The sequence below is a fragment of the Zosterops lateralis genome (genome assembly GCF_965231275.1).
Source record: "Zosterops lateralis genome assembly, chromosome: 14".
Lineage (NCBI taxonomy): Eukaryota > Metazoa > Chordata > Aves > Passeriformes > Zosteropidae > Zosterops > Zosterops lateralis.
In genome coordinates, this window is record NC_139774.1 from 4,571,339 (window position 1) to 4,585,885 (window position 14,547).

A 14,547-nucleotide genomic window follows, 5' to 3' on the forward strand; every position below is an offset into this window, starting at 1 on the left:
TCTGGTAGTGGCTTAGCTCTGGCTAAACAGCAGTGGAGTTGATGCAGGACTGCACCCACAGGCTGCTGCGTTCAGGGTATTTATAATTCAGGCTGGTTTTGTCTCTTTTTTTATTACTATTGTTTGCCTTGTTAAATTTACCAGAAAAGTTAAATCATAAGATGTTTAACTGCAAAGTTCCACATTAGCTGCAGATACTTAAACATTTTTCTACATTTGAATTAGAGATTTTTTTTGTTTGTTTGAGAAAGTGAAGGGGGATGACAACTGAATTTAATCTTACTGAAGTAAGGACTAAATATAGAAAAATAATCTAAATTACAGTTTAAAATCCAGATATAGTATAGGTGTGAAAAAGTCATGCATGATGAAATCTGAAGCTATGATTCAGGGCTGTTTCTGTTATTCAGGGATAGCAAATGTCTAAGGATGTCTGACAACAGCTGCATTTCTAGAATGTGATTTACAATACTACTTAATCATAGTCACTTCAATGACATTTACCATCATCACAAGGACTCCAAGATGATCCCAACACAACTGCCAAGATGAACACTTAGAACTTAATAAAATAAACAAACACCACTACAATTCCAGGGAGACAAATCAAAGTAAAACCAAAATGTAGATTGCAACACAATTAGATAAGCTAACCAATTAAGCACAAAAACAAATTACAAGGCATACAGCACAGTGAACACAACTCAGCTCAGCAGAGCAGAGTGGGAGCAGAGAAATTCTTGGCCACCAAAGGAAGAATTATGAAGGAGAAAAGATTTTTGGCTTGCCAGAACTAAGCGGCTCAGTGATTTTTGTTCTGCGTGTATTTATATGGATGTCCGCTTCCTTGCTGCACTCAGAACCTTTTGGAATATTCTACTTATTGGAACTCCATTGAAACAGAAAATATTTGTGCAAATAGAGGTGTTTGTGCTGGACATGTATAAGAAGGGAAGAAAGAGAAGTAACTGATAATACAGCAGTCTTCAAAGGCAGCTGTGAGAGATCAAATGAATGTACCCAGTTTTTATTAAGTATGAAAATATTACATAATGCTGTCGAAGAAAAATCCATTAATAAGATTTTACTGTGTTTCCATGGGCTTTCCATCCTGGACATAAGCAAAGCAAACTTCCTTATAATACTAAGCCAACAAAATTTGGTTCCAGCTCAGCTACAGTGCTTACTGCCTGTGGCTGTCTTTGGTCTCTAAGTTTCTCCAGGTGGGGCAGTGAATGATCACATAAAAATACCTCAGTGATTGCTGAAATCAGAGACTTATAATTCCTTACATGTCCATTTTTCACCTATCATGTTTTGTCCATCACTGGCATCAGTGACTTCTCTCAATTATTTTCTTATTCCTTCATTACTGAATTCCTCAGTATTCCCCATTTTCTTTTTCTAAATCCTTTTAGCTTTGTCTGAAATTTTCTCCTGCAGAAGAAATCTGCCTTCTTAGTTGCACCACTATCCTACAAGCTCATTGGGAAAAGGAATCATACATAATTTCAAGTTTATAGGCTGCAGCGTGAATTCAGAAACATATGAAAGGGCAATGTGATTCACATGCACAAAGTTGCCTGTATGTTTACTGGTGGTTTAATACAGAAAAAATGCTAAGAAATGGCTACATGAGATGCAACTATTAGGTGTATTTAACAGCATTAAATAAATTTCTTAAAAAAATTTAAAGCATTTTTGTTGCCCTGCAGAGGCCCAGCCATAATAAAAGGAAATAAGTACGTGCTTCTAAACAACAGGAGAATCCCCACTTAAAATTATTCAGGACAAGATCATTTATAGATAAATTCTTCATAACCCTAAACTCAATGCTGGAATCAGCAGAAGCCACAGAAACTTTAAGAACAATGTAAAGTTAATATTTCGCATGTTCAAACCTATATTCTTAAATTCTGTTTTCTCAAGTATTCCCAAGCAGCTCCTGGCCTCTGTTTCAACTTTGCAAATATTCTCTTACAAAGAATGCAGAGGGTATGAGCACCAATTCCAGCCTGGTGCAGGAAAAGGGAGCAATCTCAGTGCTGCTAATCCTCCTGTTCAACCTACACGGTACCAGAGGGACAGGAACGTATCCCTAAGCAGCAGTGAAATGTTACCCTGTTAAATGCCTTGTGTTGTAGCACAGATTTAACAAGGTATCTGTTGCAGAATTCCAAAGTGCAGACCCTCCAGCCCCCTGCTCTTACTTGTAATCTCCAAGAGGATCCATGAGGATTGATGAGGGAAGCTCAGACCAGACATGATGGCTCCTCTTGCCTGGGTGCCCTGAGCCCCTCCTGGAGCCATGGCCACTAAACCATCTGAGAGAATTCAGTCTGTGACCCCTGCAGCCCTTGGCTCCTCTTTAAATTGCCAATTAGAAAGAGTTGCAGTGATGGATTTTGTGCTGGCTCTCCTTGTGTACCTGACACTGGATCAAAGCTACCATCTCATTTCATGCAGGCAAGCTAGCAGCTGATAGACAGCAAGGGCTGTCAGTCATTGTCAAAATGGGCTGCATGTCTATTTATTTATTCTGTAATTAATTTTAGGCAGAGTTAATGGCACAAGTCCCTTTTCAGAGTGTAATGCAGTTCTATAAAACTAAGAAAAACAAGGGTAGGCAGGCAATCGCTGCCCTGTACATAAAAATCACTGGAAGGCAACTGAGGACATGATCAGTTTGCAAGAAATGAAAATAGCCTGCTAATAAAATATGAGACTGGGAAAACGAGAAGAAAATTTATAACAAAGGCATTTTAAGGTACTGAGTCAGAGAGGTGGGAACTGCTGGAGGGGAACACTGCCAAAGACAGCCTTGTCTGTTCAAGTATCAAAACGATGCTTCCACCCACTGTGAGAGAAGATTTGAGTGACAAGCCAGGGCTGCGCTGCTGCTGCAGCACGCACAGAAGTTGGCACACAGACACACATAAACACACAAAACCCAAAAACAAACCCACCCAGAAAGAGATACAAAGAGAGAAGCTGAACATGCTGAATTCTGTCAACTGCAAGAAAGGATGTGAGATGTGTGTGGGTGACAAGTCAGGAATGCAGCATTTCGAGAGAAAAGCACACTTTTTCTTCTTCCTTCAACAGTGTAAGTTTAAGATGATACATCCTATGATTATGAACATATAAAATGCTTACCAATAGTTATTTCTTCTTTGATTTATCTTTTTTTCTCTATCTCATTTCTTCTCAGTCCTACCCTGCATTCTTGCTCTATCAAAGTGGAAAATACCATCATTCTACCTTTCATTGAAGTTCGTAGTCTGAATTTTTGTTTTTGACTTGTTTTCTTGCTTCACATTCAAGCTTTGACAAAGTTTTTACAGACTCTTCTGCATTGCATCTCTAGGTCAGAATTCTGCCCTGGTTTCCAGTAATTAAAATCTCTATTAAATAAACATGTTTTTCTCCACATTGATAAATTCAGTCTTTTTCAGTCACGTTTATGTGCAACACTGCTTCAATAATCACATTGTTAATTTACTAACCTAACCTTCAGCTGTGTGGCTCCTCTTTCCCAGTCTTGTTTCAGGACTTTTATCTTATGGAACATGAGCTTCATGCTCTAACTTCATTTATAGACCCCCTTCACCCTGCACCATTCACTGCTTGAATTCTGACTTCTACCTTTCTAGGACTTAGGATAGGATGTTTTTGGAAGTCAAATTTTAGAACTGCTTCTTTTTTTTTTGAGCTGTTTCCTATGCTTAGTCATAGGAAAGGCCTCTAAAGGCCTCATTTGTCTTCCATTATCCACAAGATGTTATCTGCCCCATCATCCTTCTATAAAACTGCCTTTACCACAGTGTTTCCCCAAGCTGACAACAGTCACACTGCTGCTGTGTTTATTACACTGCATTATCACCATTTTTTCCTGCATCTTCATATCTGTCAGTTGGTTCCCATTCATTCCCTTTCTATTGAGGTGGTACATCCCTGGAGTCAGGTGCTGCTTTGATTGATTTGCTTTGCATGGATTAACCACAATAGGTTGACTTTTACTTATATTATTGCTCAGGACAATAATGCCACAAACCTGGCATTTTCCCTACAGCGCTGTTCCTCTGCAGCCCTTTGCTCTGCAAACCCATCTGGTGATGGCATCACCATGTTTGACCCACCCTCCCTCACCTGTCTGATCTTCAGCCTGTTACTGCAGTTGGAGGGAGTCACTTTAAGAGCTCAGGACCCATTCCTTCGTCTGACTGTGCCATGGAAGGCCCAAAGTGCTGCCTCACCTCAGCTCCCATCTCTTCTGTGAGGCCATGGCCATCCGCAGCACAGGCAAAGGAAAAAGGGGATTCAGTGTCCCCTCACCTTCTCCGTCAGAGTCCAGGCAGCTTCTGTCTGCTTAAGCTATTTCAGTTCCTAAAATTTTGAGCCAAGTTATGATGGCAAACAGTGTTTCCCTGACTCACACGGAGGGGAAATGTACACTCCTATACATTACCAGTGTGTGCTGGACATCATTCATTCCTGTGGGCCAGGAGCTCTACAGCAATGAACCAAGCACTGAGATATTCTGCAGGAGGAACACCAAAATTACATGTTGTCCCCATTGCAATAATTTCCAGAACACTGTGTGCCACTGGGAGCAATCTGGACATGGCACAATGAGAGCAGCTTCAAGCAGTGTATTCAATGGATGAAAAAACATTACTTTATGCACTGTTGTCCAAGCAGGAAGCCTCTGAAAAGCCTCAGAGCAAGATGAGTCTCAAACAACTGAAATTAGATAACAACTGAAAAAATGCAAGAGTTGCTACTTCTAGCAATTATACCTTACTTACCTAATAATTGTCAGCTTTTTACATTTTTTATACAGAGATTAATAGCCCACACGTAACAAAGAAAATGGCAATGGCAGGAACTCTTACTGTGGTGCAAACAGCAAATCCATTAGAATAAATTTAAAAAGAGACTACACTTTACAGCTTTGTAACTATTTCAAACTAAATAGGTGTTGCAAAAGAAATAAAAAGAAATTTTAAAAAACCTACCCTTCTTTTTATACTTATTAAAGTGGCGCCGTCCTTTGCCAGTAAGCCAAAAACAAACAGAATGAAAATAAAATAATGAAAAACCCACACAAAGAGAACAGGAAAAGAAATTGCGAATAACATAAATCTGAATAATTAGAGTTCTTAAAATTAGATTAAAAAGTCAACTGATCAAACATTGCACAAATTTCTGGTTTTAAAAAAATCCCAAAGCCTTCATTTCATTTAGATTAAAATATTAAACATGTTTCTTATTACATTGCATAATCAACTAGAAGTATCTGCTGAATGGCAACTTCATGGCAGTTGACATAAGCTACTTGACTCCAGTTTTGTCCTTTTACAAATTGGACACCATTTCTTAGCAGGCCTTGCTCATCATATCAATGTAGAAACCTGATGTGATGGTGCATTGTTCACCTTTTCAGATTAGCTGAAGGTGCTTATGATGCAAATCCAAGTATTTTAAAATGCAAAATTAAGGAGGCTCTGCTCCCAGTTGCAAAACAGTATTTGACAGTGTCTTTGGAAGTGGTTTTGTTAAAGGAGCGGAAGAGTTGCTTGCCCTTCAAATATCTTATGAGATGAAATGAAATTATAGCCAAGTCTGAGTCACTTCTAGGAACTCAACTCATTTTAACACTGAACTCCATTCCCAGGTGGTGAAAGGCAGGATGAAGGATCTTTGCCTGCAAGTTCACCACAGACCTTGAAAATCCAAACTATCATCAGAAATGAACAGCAAGAATTCTAAGCAAGAAGGACTTCTTGATATACTTCAGTGGTTGTACCATAGAGGTAACAGAAAAATAGACATGAACAGAAAAAGGTGATAACACACCAAAAAATAAGATAATCACAGTTGTAGGTCTGATTCTTTAATTGATCCTTAGCCAGAGCATCACTTTTCACCAATAACTTGTAGACGTAATTGTGGACAAGAGGTTACTCACAGTGCAGTTCAATTCACAGCAAATCTTCCACTGGCTTTAACTGTACACACTTGCTTTATCAGGACACTTCTCTGCATGGAATTATCCTTTGATTATCAGATTTTCTTTTTCTTTGTATGCCATATCTTATCCCCATGAGATCAAAATGTATCATTACCTTTTTTGTATGTCAGATGAAATTCTTTAACCTTAATAAGGTTAAACTCCAAAGGGAATCTTGCCTAGGCAAGAATGGAGTAAATCTGCTGATACTGAACACCTGATAATAAGCTATTCCCACAGAATGAGAGTGAGAAATACCCCACACAGGGAGTGTTGGAGAGGCTGAAGTTTGTTCCATTTCAATCAAGGCATGAAAGTGTGTTACAGCCTGTGGGTTGGGCCAAAAGTTCATCTCATTCCAATAATTTCCACAGTATTTTCTTAAAGCTAATGGATCTGAAGTCAAATCTGTGCTGTCTCTCACAGCTTTCCTTCTTTTTTATCTTTTAGAACCACGTGGATGGAGGGTCCCTGTGCACTCCAAATGGTTTGCAGAAACTCCCCTGATGTCTCACTGCCTCTGATGGCCTCAGGGTCAGCCCTGGAACAGGATACTTGTGGAATAAAGGATGTATTTCCTATCTATCAGACCTGGGGTTCACACAAAGGGAAGCTCTCAGACTGCTGTTACTGCAGGGACCGAGTTCTAAAAGCCATCTGAGGAGCTTGTTCACACATTTCTCTATCTGAGTCTTGCCTCAAGTTATTTTACGATGGAGAAATGAGATATTGAAAGATGCATTGCTAGGGAAATAATAATTGAAAAAAATCAAATTGAACAAAAACATTATCCTTCTATACTTGTGACAGTTCAAATAGAAATTTAACCTTACGGTAGATTAAACACGTGTCCATACATGTAATATGATATAAAAGATGTAATTCTCTATCTCATTTTACCATGCTTTACCCTGCATAGAATCCCAATTTTGATTTGTGTCCTGAAACTACTCTCACAGATGAAGAGCATTCAAGTAAGCAGAAAAACCTGTGGCTGTGAGAACAGGCATGAACCAGGTGAGGCAAAAATCCTCACATCCAGCTCTGAGGGTAACGCTGTGCAGCTGCTCCTGCACAGAAACACCAGTTCTGTCAACACACCCCTGTTCTCATTTTGTGTAGCTTTTCAAACTTCTTTGTTCTTTAGAAATACCATGATGTCTGACAAGAGAACAGTACAAGAGTTGAAGGAAGCTTCCATGAAACCATTTCTGCTTTTGAGGGGAAAGAGACAACACAGAAAGGACAAAGCAGGAAGCAGAGGGAATGCACTGAGGGGCAGGAGAAGCCTGACAAATACAGTTTGACAAGCACCCTATAAAAAAGCTATTTATCTGTCACAGCCTGAACGAAGTATTTTCTAGCACTAACACAGCATACAGTGCTACACAGAGGTTCAGTAGACAATGCAGGATTGCTCCACAACTCAAAATGCAAATGAGTTGATATAATGGCCATGTATGTGTGAAGGGTGGCAGTGAAGCACACAGTCACTGCATGCACACTTTCACAGGTTAACACCACAGAAATACACAGAGCTGTCAGTCTGTATTTATAGCTCACATTATCACACCATTTACTTTGTGCAATACAGATATCTCCTCTCTAGATTTACCAGCTGTCTTAATTTCTCAGGTAATCAAACAACTATTTGAAGTGTTCTGTAAAATGAGCAGGGCGAGCGCTGAAATATCAGCCTCAGCTTTACAGCCCCTTGGGGTCTCTTTTTTTTTTTTTTTTTTTTTTTTTTTTTTTTTTGTACTGGGGCACCTTCAAGAGCCAAATGTGGAGACAAACCCCAGAAATTACTCACTCCAGTACAATTACAGCAGCTACTCAAGGAGTATTTCATAGACACACGGAGATGCTACAGCAGTGACAGAGGTGGGGGACAGTGAACTCTCCTCACGACTGCACCAGGGGTCTAAGAAGAAATGAGCAAATTTCTAAAGCCCTTCAAGTTATTTCAAAAAGCTTTCAAACACCAGGCTTTCCCCCTTGGAACACTAACAACCCCCTGGAAAATAATTGTAAGCATGATATTGATAGTGTGCTTAAATCTCACACAAGCTAAGAAGGAAGCAAACTGTAAAATGTTGTGAGTGTGCTCAGGAGCAGAGGGGAATACAATTAAGCCACTGAATTTAAACAGCACATCGGCTGGACAAACTAAAGAGGTCCTCCTTGAATCCTCTCCTTTCAACTGCCATCCAAAACTCTCAGAAAAACTTACTGCCAATCTGTAGATGTCATTTGGATTTCTACTTAATCCTTAATAATAATGTATATCCCAGTTCTAGTTGTTCAAATTTACAATTGATACTATGGAAAATGTTTTATTTTCTGATTATAATTCTGATAAAATGTTAAGATTTTATCAGGTCCTACCTGTTTTTCTACAAAAGGCAAAGTTCCTTTGGTCAAAGATACTTTTATATGCAAGAAAGATACTTTGTACTAGAAGTTAAGGCTCAGGCAAGCCAGAATATGTACTACACTCTACTGATGAAGATAATCAGTCTTTTCTTGCAGACCAGCTAATGATTATAAGAAAGCATTGATAATTCATCTACTTTTCCAGAAAATAAATATTTTCTGCCATTTCTGCCTACTACCTTTGGCACAAAAAAAAAAGCTGTAGCTATGCAAGCTCATTGGAAATGTGGCAATACTTCCTCTTGATCATATTTATCTTGAGATCTAAGAATAAAAGAAGCAAATTGTTCTATTTGAATGTAGCTCAGACCCAAGCTAGCTAGCAGGCACTGCAGATCACAGACACAGGCTGTGGTTATTGGTAAATATAGGGAAAATGATACCTTTAGCACAATCTGCTCCATGAAATCCTGGAAAACAGTGGCAGACACCTGATACACACTCGCCATTCCCATGGCAATGACGTGGGCAGTCTTGCACTGAGTCTGAAATTAAAAGCATCACAGGCACATTAATTGGTTGGTACAGATTTTTTGTTTAATTTTTCTCCATTTTTATTTGTCCTCAATACTTAGAAGCACAACCCTTGACAAGGTTAACACCACAAGGTTCAGGAGCAGCAGAATGCACTGATTTTCATGACAGCAGGAGGATGTGTAGAGAGCTAGTGACATACTGATGTCACACAGGAAGTTCTGGGCTTTATTAGAACCCAAAGTGTTCTGATAGTGCTCAAATCCTAGAGTTCCAAAAATAGGCAGGACCTCTTAAGACCTCTACAGCCACGTTTGAGTCTATATCGTGTAGCAAACACAATGCTTCCTCCTCAGGAAAATCAACCCTCTCCCTTTGGCAATGAGACTTTGTTCTTGCTCACCCACTCCCCCATGGGAAACTGATTATCCCAAGGGCTGTGTCTTCTTTCCCTTCTACAGGCATTTAAAGCCTCATTAATTAAGCTGACAAAAATATCTGCTGAACATGACAAAGAGGAGCTCTTTTGCTCTGGCAAATCTACTCAACACTTCAAAAAACCCTAAAAAGGTGCAAGTGGGTGTGCAAGAGGATGATGAAGAGTTCTGTAAAAAATAGGACAAAGTTTAATATCAGAGTTTATAATATCAGAGTGACTGACTGAAATGTTGATGACTTCAATAATGTGAGAAGAGTAGACAGATCAGTCTGATAACATTTCAGCTGTGCCAAAATACTAATTTTCCAAAATTTCTGTTATCATTTGAATACAGCATACACTACTTTGCATAATAACAATCTAAAAAAAAATTCCAATTTTGAAATTAATTCTTAAAATGATTTTAATTTGAAAGCTGTTGGATTTCAGTGGAACGTATCTTCAGCAGTGAATTATTGGAATGAAAATCTAACTGGAGTATTACTCTTCACTATCTCACCCCCTGTTGTTGTGGGACCTGTGGGTCCAAACTAAATGGTTTTGTTAGCCCCAGGCACCAAACCAAGCTGCTGTATAACACAGAAAAGAAAACTTGGATTTGGAACTAGCAGAACTATAGACAGTATTTTTATTTGTCAAATTAAACTGCAAAGGAGAAAAGGATTCAAGTAGAACTTTAAATTAATTTCACAGTTGCAGGGCACCAAATACAAAATGTCTAAAGCAAATTTTCAAAGAGATGTCATTAGCCTGGCCTCTTGAAATGATTCATGTAAACAATGAAAAGAAAAATTGAAATGTAATGCTCAAAGATATCAATTTGTCTAATGAAGAAGCTTGTTTATAGATTTATTCATTATTTTGCTTCATGGCACACAAAAGCATTTTCTATGTATTCAAAATCATGGTAGATTTAGTATTGTCTGGGAGTTAACATAATTTTTGTTATTCTTCCTCCTCTTCCACACCAGAGAGATGCTCACCTGTCTCAGAGCCTTTCATTATGAAGCATCTGATACAAGGTGTGTGTGTGTAGAACCAGATAAAACACTATATTTTTCTCCAGATTTCATTTCAATTACTATCATTGCTCTATCAAGTAGCCTACCTGGCTATTACACCTTTGATGCTCTTGAAAGCTATAGCCTTGACCAGGCAACTCTTTAAAGGGCAGCTTATAATATCCTAAGGTTTTCTAAGCACAACAGGGACATAACAAGACAGAACTGCAAATGCTGTTGTTTTTAGAGAAATGGAAAAAGCCTTCTATGGGGAAATATGCAGAAAAAAGTTATATTTTTTTTTTCAACATTAATAGAAAAGTGTTTTTTCATCTTAATTCAGGGTAACAGAAACAATTATGTTTGTACTTAATGACAGTATTGATTATCTGCCCACACCCTGTGGGACTTAGGACAACAAACTAAATGTTATACGAATGTAAAAGGAAAAAAAAAAAAAAAACCAATATGCATATTATTAATAAGGCAAGACTAGAAAACACCTCTGACTGTTTTCCATCAAATCTAAAACCTCATTTTTACTTTTTACAGCTTCCCTAAGCTGAGAGGAATTACAGATTTATACAACACAGTGCCATTTAAGACTTCACCAGTCAGGACAGAATAGCACACACAATACCCCAGAATTTATTATGTCACTGTGAAAAGATAGTCAGCAAAGTTCATTTAGAGCTTCAAAGGTCAACAAATCTAATAAAGCTTGGAGAATTTACACTCAGTTTGATTTTCAACTGAATGTAATCCTATTCTAACAAAACTGCAGCTGGATGTTCTTCCACCACGTTGAGGAGATGATTCACTATTAGGTGAGTCATAAGCTGTAAAACAACATACAGCTAATTAACTGGCTCAATTAATCTCTAGGGTGGCTGCAAACAATAATCTCATTTGCAGGTATCTGTTTCTTGAGCTGTCTTTCCACTAAGATTAAACAGCTCTCCTGTTGGATACTATTCCACCTGAGTGTAAAGAAGCTTCTTCAGAGAAGCAAATAAGAAGTATCAAAATGACAGAGATAAGGGAGAGGAATATCAGCTGGGGAATGCTTCAAACCACACTGAACTTTTCTGAGCCTTGTTTTCCAAAACTAAACTCGAGATCTATGGGAATGCTAAAATATTAAGAGAGAAATGAGTGAATTAAAGTCAGCACATCTCGTTACTGACTCTTTGCCAGGGTAGTGTCAAAAAAAATGCATAAAGACAAACAGGCCAAATACTGAGGACTGCAGGAAAGTATTACACCTTTGGGAAAGAGAGGGTATAAACAGAAAGGAAAAATGCCCAATTGGTGGAAACACCTACCCAAAATGACTGTGCTGAAGGAGACCACCTCCTTGTCCTTGCCATCATTGTAGAAGGCCAGGTGCCACAAACCCACGTCCAGGAACTGCACAAACACAGCCTCATTCTGCACGAGGGTCTGGATGCTCCGGCGTTCTCGAGGGGACTCCACCACACTCCACTTCTCTTTGCCATCCAAACGTTCCATGAAGTCATACTGCAGGGAGGAAAGAAAAACAAAACCAAGGGAAAAAAAAAAAAAAAAAAAAGAGGACAGAAACAAACAAAACCCCAAACAAACAGAGCTGAATACAGAATGTTTCAGCTCAGAATCTGATCTGACCTTATTTTCTCCTCTACCTTGTTGTATTTCTGGAAGAAATTTGAAACTAACATTTACTAGCTGACCATGGAACATAAAGAGATTCTGTGGCTTTTATTCTTTCTCAAACAGTGACCTAGAACTATGCATCTTTCCTCTGCATAGGTGATCATAAAATGTACAAATTGACAGGATGGTTTTTGAGAAACGATTTGAAATCTACTATTTGACCCATTAATTTTTGCTTCCTACACAGCTTTCAGAGACCCAGGAGACCCACACCCTTTTCTAAGACATCGCGTGCAATAATAAATTCTTTTTGCAACAGGAACTGACACCTGAGGTGTAACTCCAGACGTATTGAATGGAAGCCCTCAGAATGTGAAACAGGAATAGCACAGACAGGAAATGTGTTTGTCTAATGTAACCCATCACCAGATAAAAATACACTGCACAAGTTTTACATCACAGAGTAAAGGTTGCTTACCTGAGGTTGTATGAGGAACAATCAGGGCAAGTGTGATACAAAAACCAGAGGGAGCATGGAAAGGAATAACACAAATAAGAGAATTGAACTTATATTAAGGAAAATTGAGAATTTGTTTGGATGGCTTCCAAATAAGGTAGAACATTGCATTAATCTTTGGAAAAGGGATCAAACAGAGCAAGTGATTATTTAGAGCATAAGAGCGATGGCACCATTAATAGCATGAAACTAAAAAAAGAAAGAAAGAAATTTAAGATGAATGTCAGATAAGCTTCCCATCTATTAAGCTCAGCAAATAGCCTCCCAATGGAGATGCCACAATTAAACAGGACTGGAAGAAATATTGGTTAGTCTACAACAGGGAATAACTCTGCATAACAAAGCAGCTGAGCTAGCTGTCCTAATAGACTTTTTTTCTGTCTTTAATGTCTGTGATTCTGGAGCTCTCAAGCTCAACTGAGTAGATCTCATAGCCCCTATCTAAGGGAAGCCCTTAAGAAACACCAAAAACAATATATCTAATCTTTTGATAGCTGTATAACAAGTCCCCTATGAAAACACATCTTGTTTTAGACACATTTATCTGTGTAGGAGTAGATAGAGATAGATAGACATGTCTAAAGAAAGATGTATGTGTTCAATAAAATACAGTAATAGTATGTGCTTGCTTGCCAGTAGCTTCATTACATTTCCCTCTGTTATCTCTAACACTTCCAGGCTGTGCCCACAATAGCCATGAGAAAACATCCACCTTCCCTTGCTTTCAGTTTAAACAGGAAACTGTAACCTTCCCTCCTAAACAGAATAAACATCCAGAGAAGGCTGTCCTGCACACTGTATTCCACTCATTAACTGTGAACCATAGTAAATTATTCACAATATGTGATAAAATAATGAAGATTCTCCCTTCTAGTGGAAGAGACAGACAAATTTTACACTCTAGTGCCATCACATCTCTCCAAAACTGGGGTATAAACCCTCACCTTTCTAGCTGAAAACCTCTTATGCACCAGCAATATAGAGCTCTGGTATGCTCAGCCTTACAACAAAGGGAGATGTCTGGAAGAACTATTGTCTTCCTAATAAACATGTGGAACTCACACTGACCTGTAGACTTTCCACAAAGGAAATCCATGACTCAGAGGAATTTGAGCCCCAATCTACTAATACTGAGAACTATCATCACAGTAAGTGCATTAGTCACTCTATTTTTCTATGCTTTTAAACGAAGGACAAAATAAGAGAACTGGAACAAAGAGTTTCATTCAATATCAGACTGCCCTCCACTTGAGCCTTTTTCCTCATATGATTCTTACAGGGAAAGGTAAATCAGATAAATTAACAAAATTCATGCAAAGCATGCCAAAGATGTAGAGAATTCTGGCATGCCAGTAACTTTCAGCATATGTGAGGTGCCAAACACACATACATCTATCTCTGAAATCAATGGCATTTGAAAAGATTGCTAAAGCCCATTGTCTAACAGTCAGAGGTTAAGGACAGGCTCATCACCTCCTTGGGAAATGTTATTACTTGGGCAACATCTTGGGAAAAAGAAATTGTGCTCTTCAGAGCAATTGTTCACAAAGGGTCAACTGAGGAAGCAGCAATAAAAGCTGACATTTCTCACTGGCAACATGCTGTTCGTCTCTGCTTGTGCTGGCAGGTTCCTCTGCCTCCCTCTGTTTGATGCTGATTCTACCTCATATAGTGGAGAAGGCTCAGCAGTTGGCCAGATCGAAGGGGAAGAGTTTTCAGCCTGAAACTGCTTGAAGCAGTTTTAGCTGCAGAATCTCTTTTCACGATGATGGTGTGTGACCTAGTGAGGGCAGGTCCCTTGGCACAACGATTTCAGCTTTAGTACAGCCAGGACTGGTGTCGCCCCTCTTTAATCGAACTGTGACAAATAATTTAATGCCCAGGCAAAAGCAAAATGATCAAATCTGGACAACTCTGTGAATGCTGAATATCGGTGCAAAGTGATACAGAAAATAATAATACGTTTTTATCCCTCTTTGTATTTCTCAGGACTGAGGGAAAACAAAAAAAAAAGAAGAAAGTTAATGCATCT

General features: G+C 38.7%; 1 protein-coding gene across 6 annotated transcripts in view; it reads right to left on the minus strand.

The window, feature by feature from the left end:
• Positions 1–14,547, minus strand: part of TENM2 (teneurin transmembrane protein 2) — a gene marked incomplete at its 5' end in the record, with an annotated part of 486,538 nt that overhangs the window by 94,159 nt on the left and 377,832 nt on the right. For all 6 annotated transcript variants that reach the window (XM_083871601.1, XM_083871600.1, XM_083871599.1 and 3 more), the window contains 2 exons: positions 8,833–8,934; positions 11,689–11,884. In XM_083871601.1, the coding sequence (XP_083727727.1) occupies positions 8,833–8,934; positions 11,689–11,884 (298 nt within the window). The remainder of the gene's footprint in view (positions 1–8,832; positions 8,935–11,688; positions 11,885–14,547) is intronic.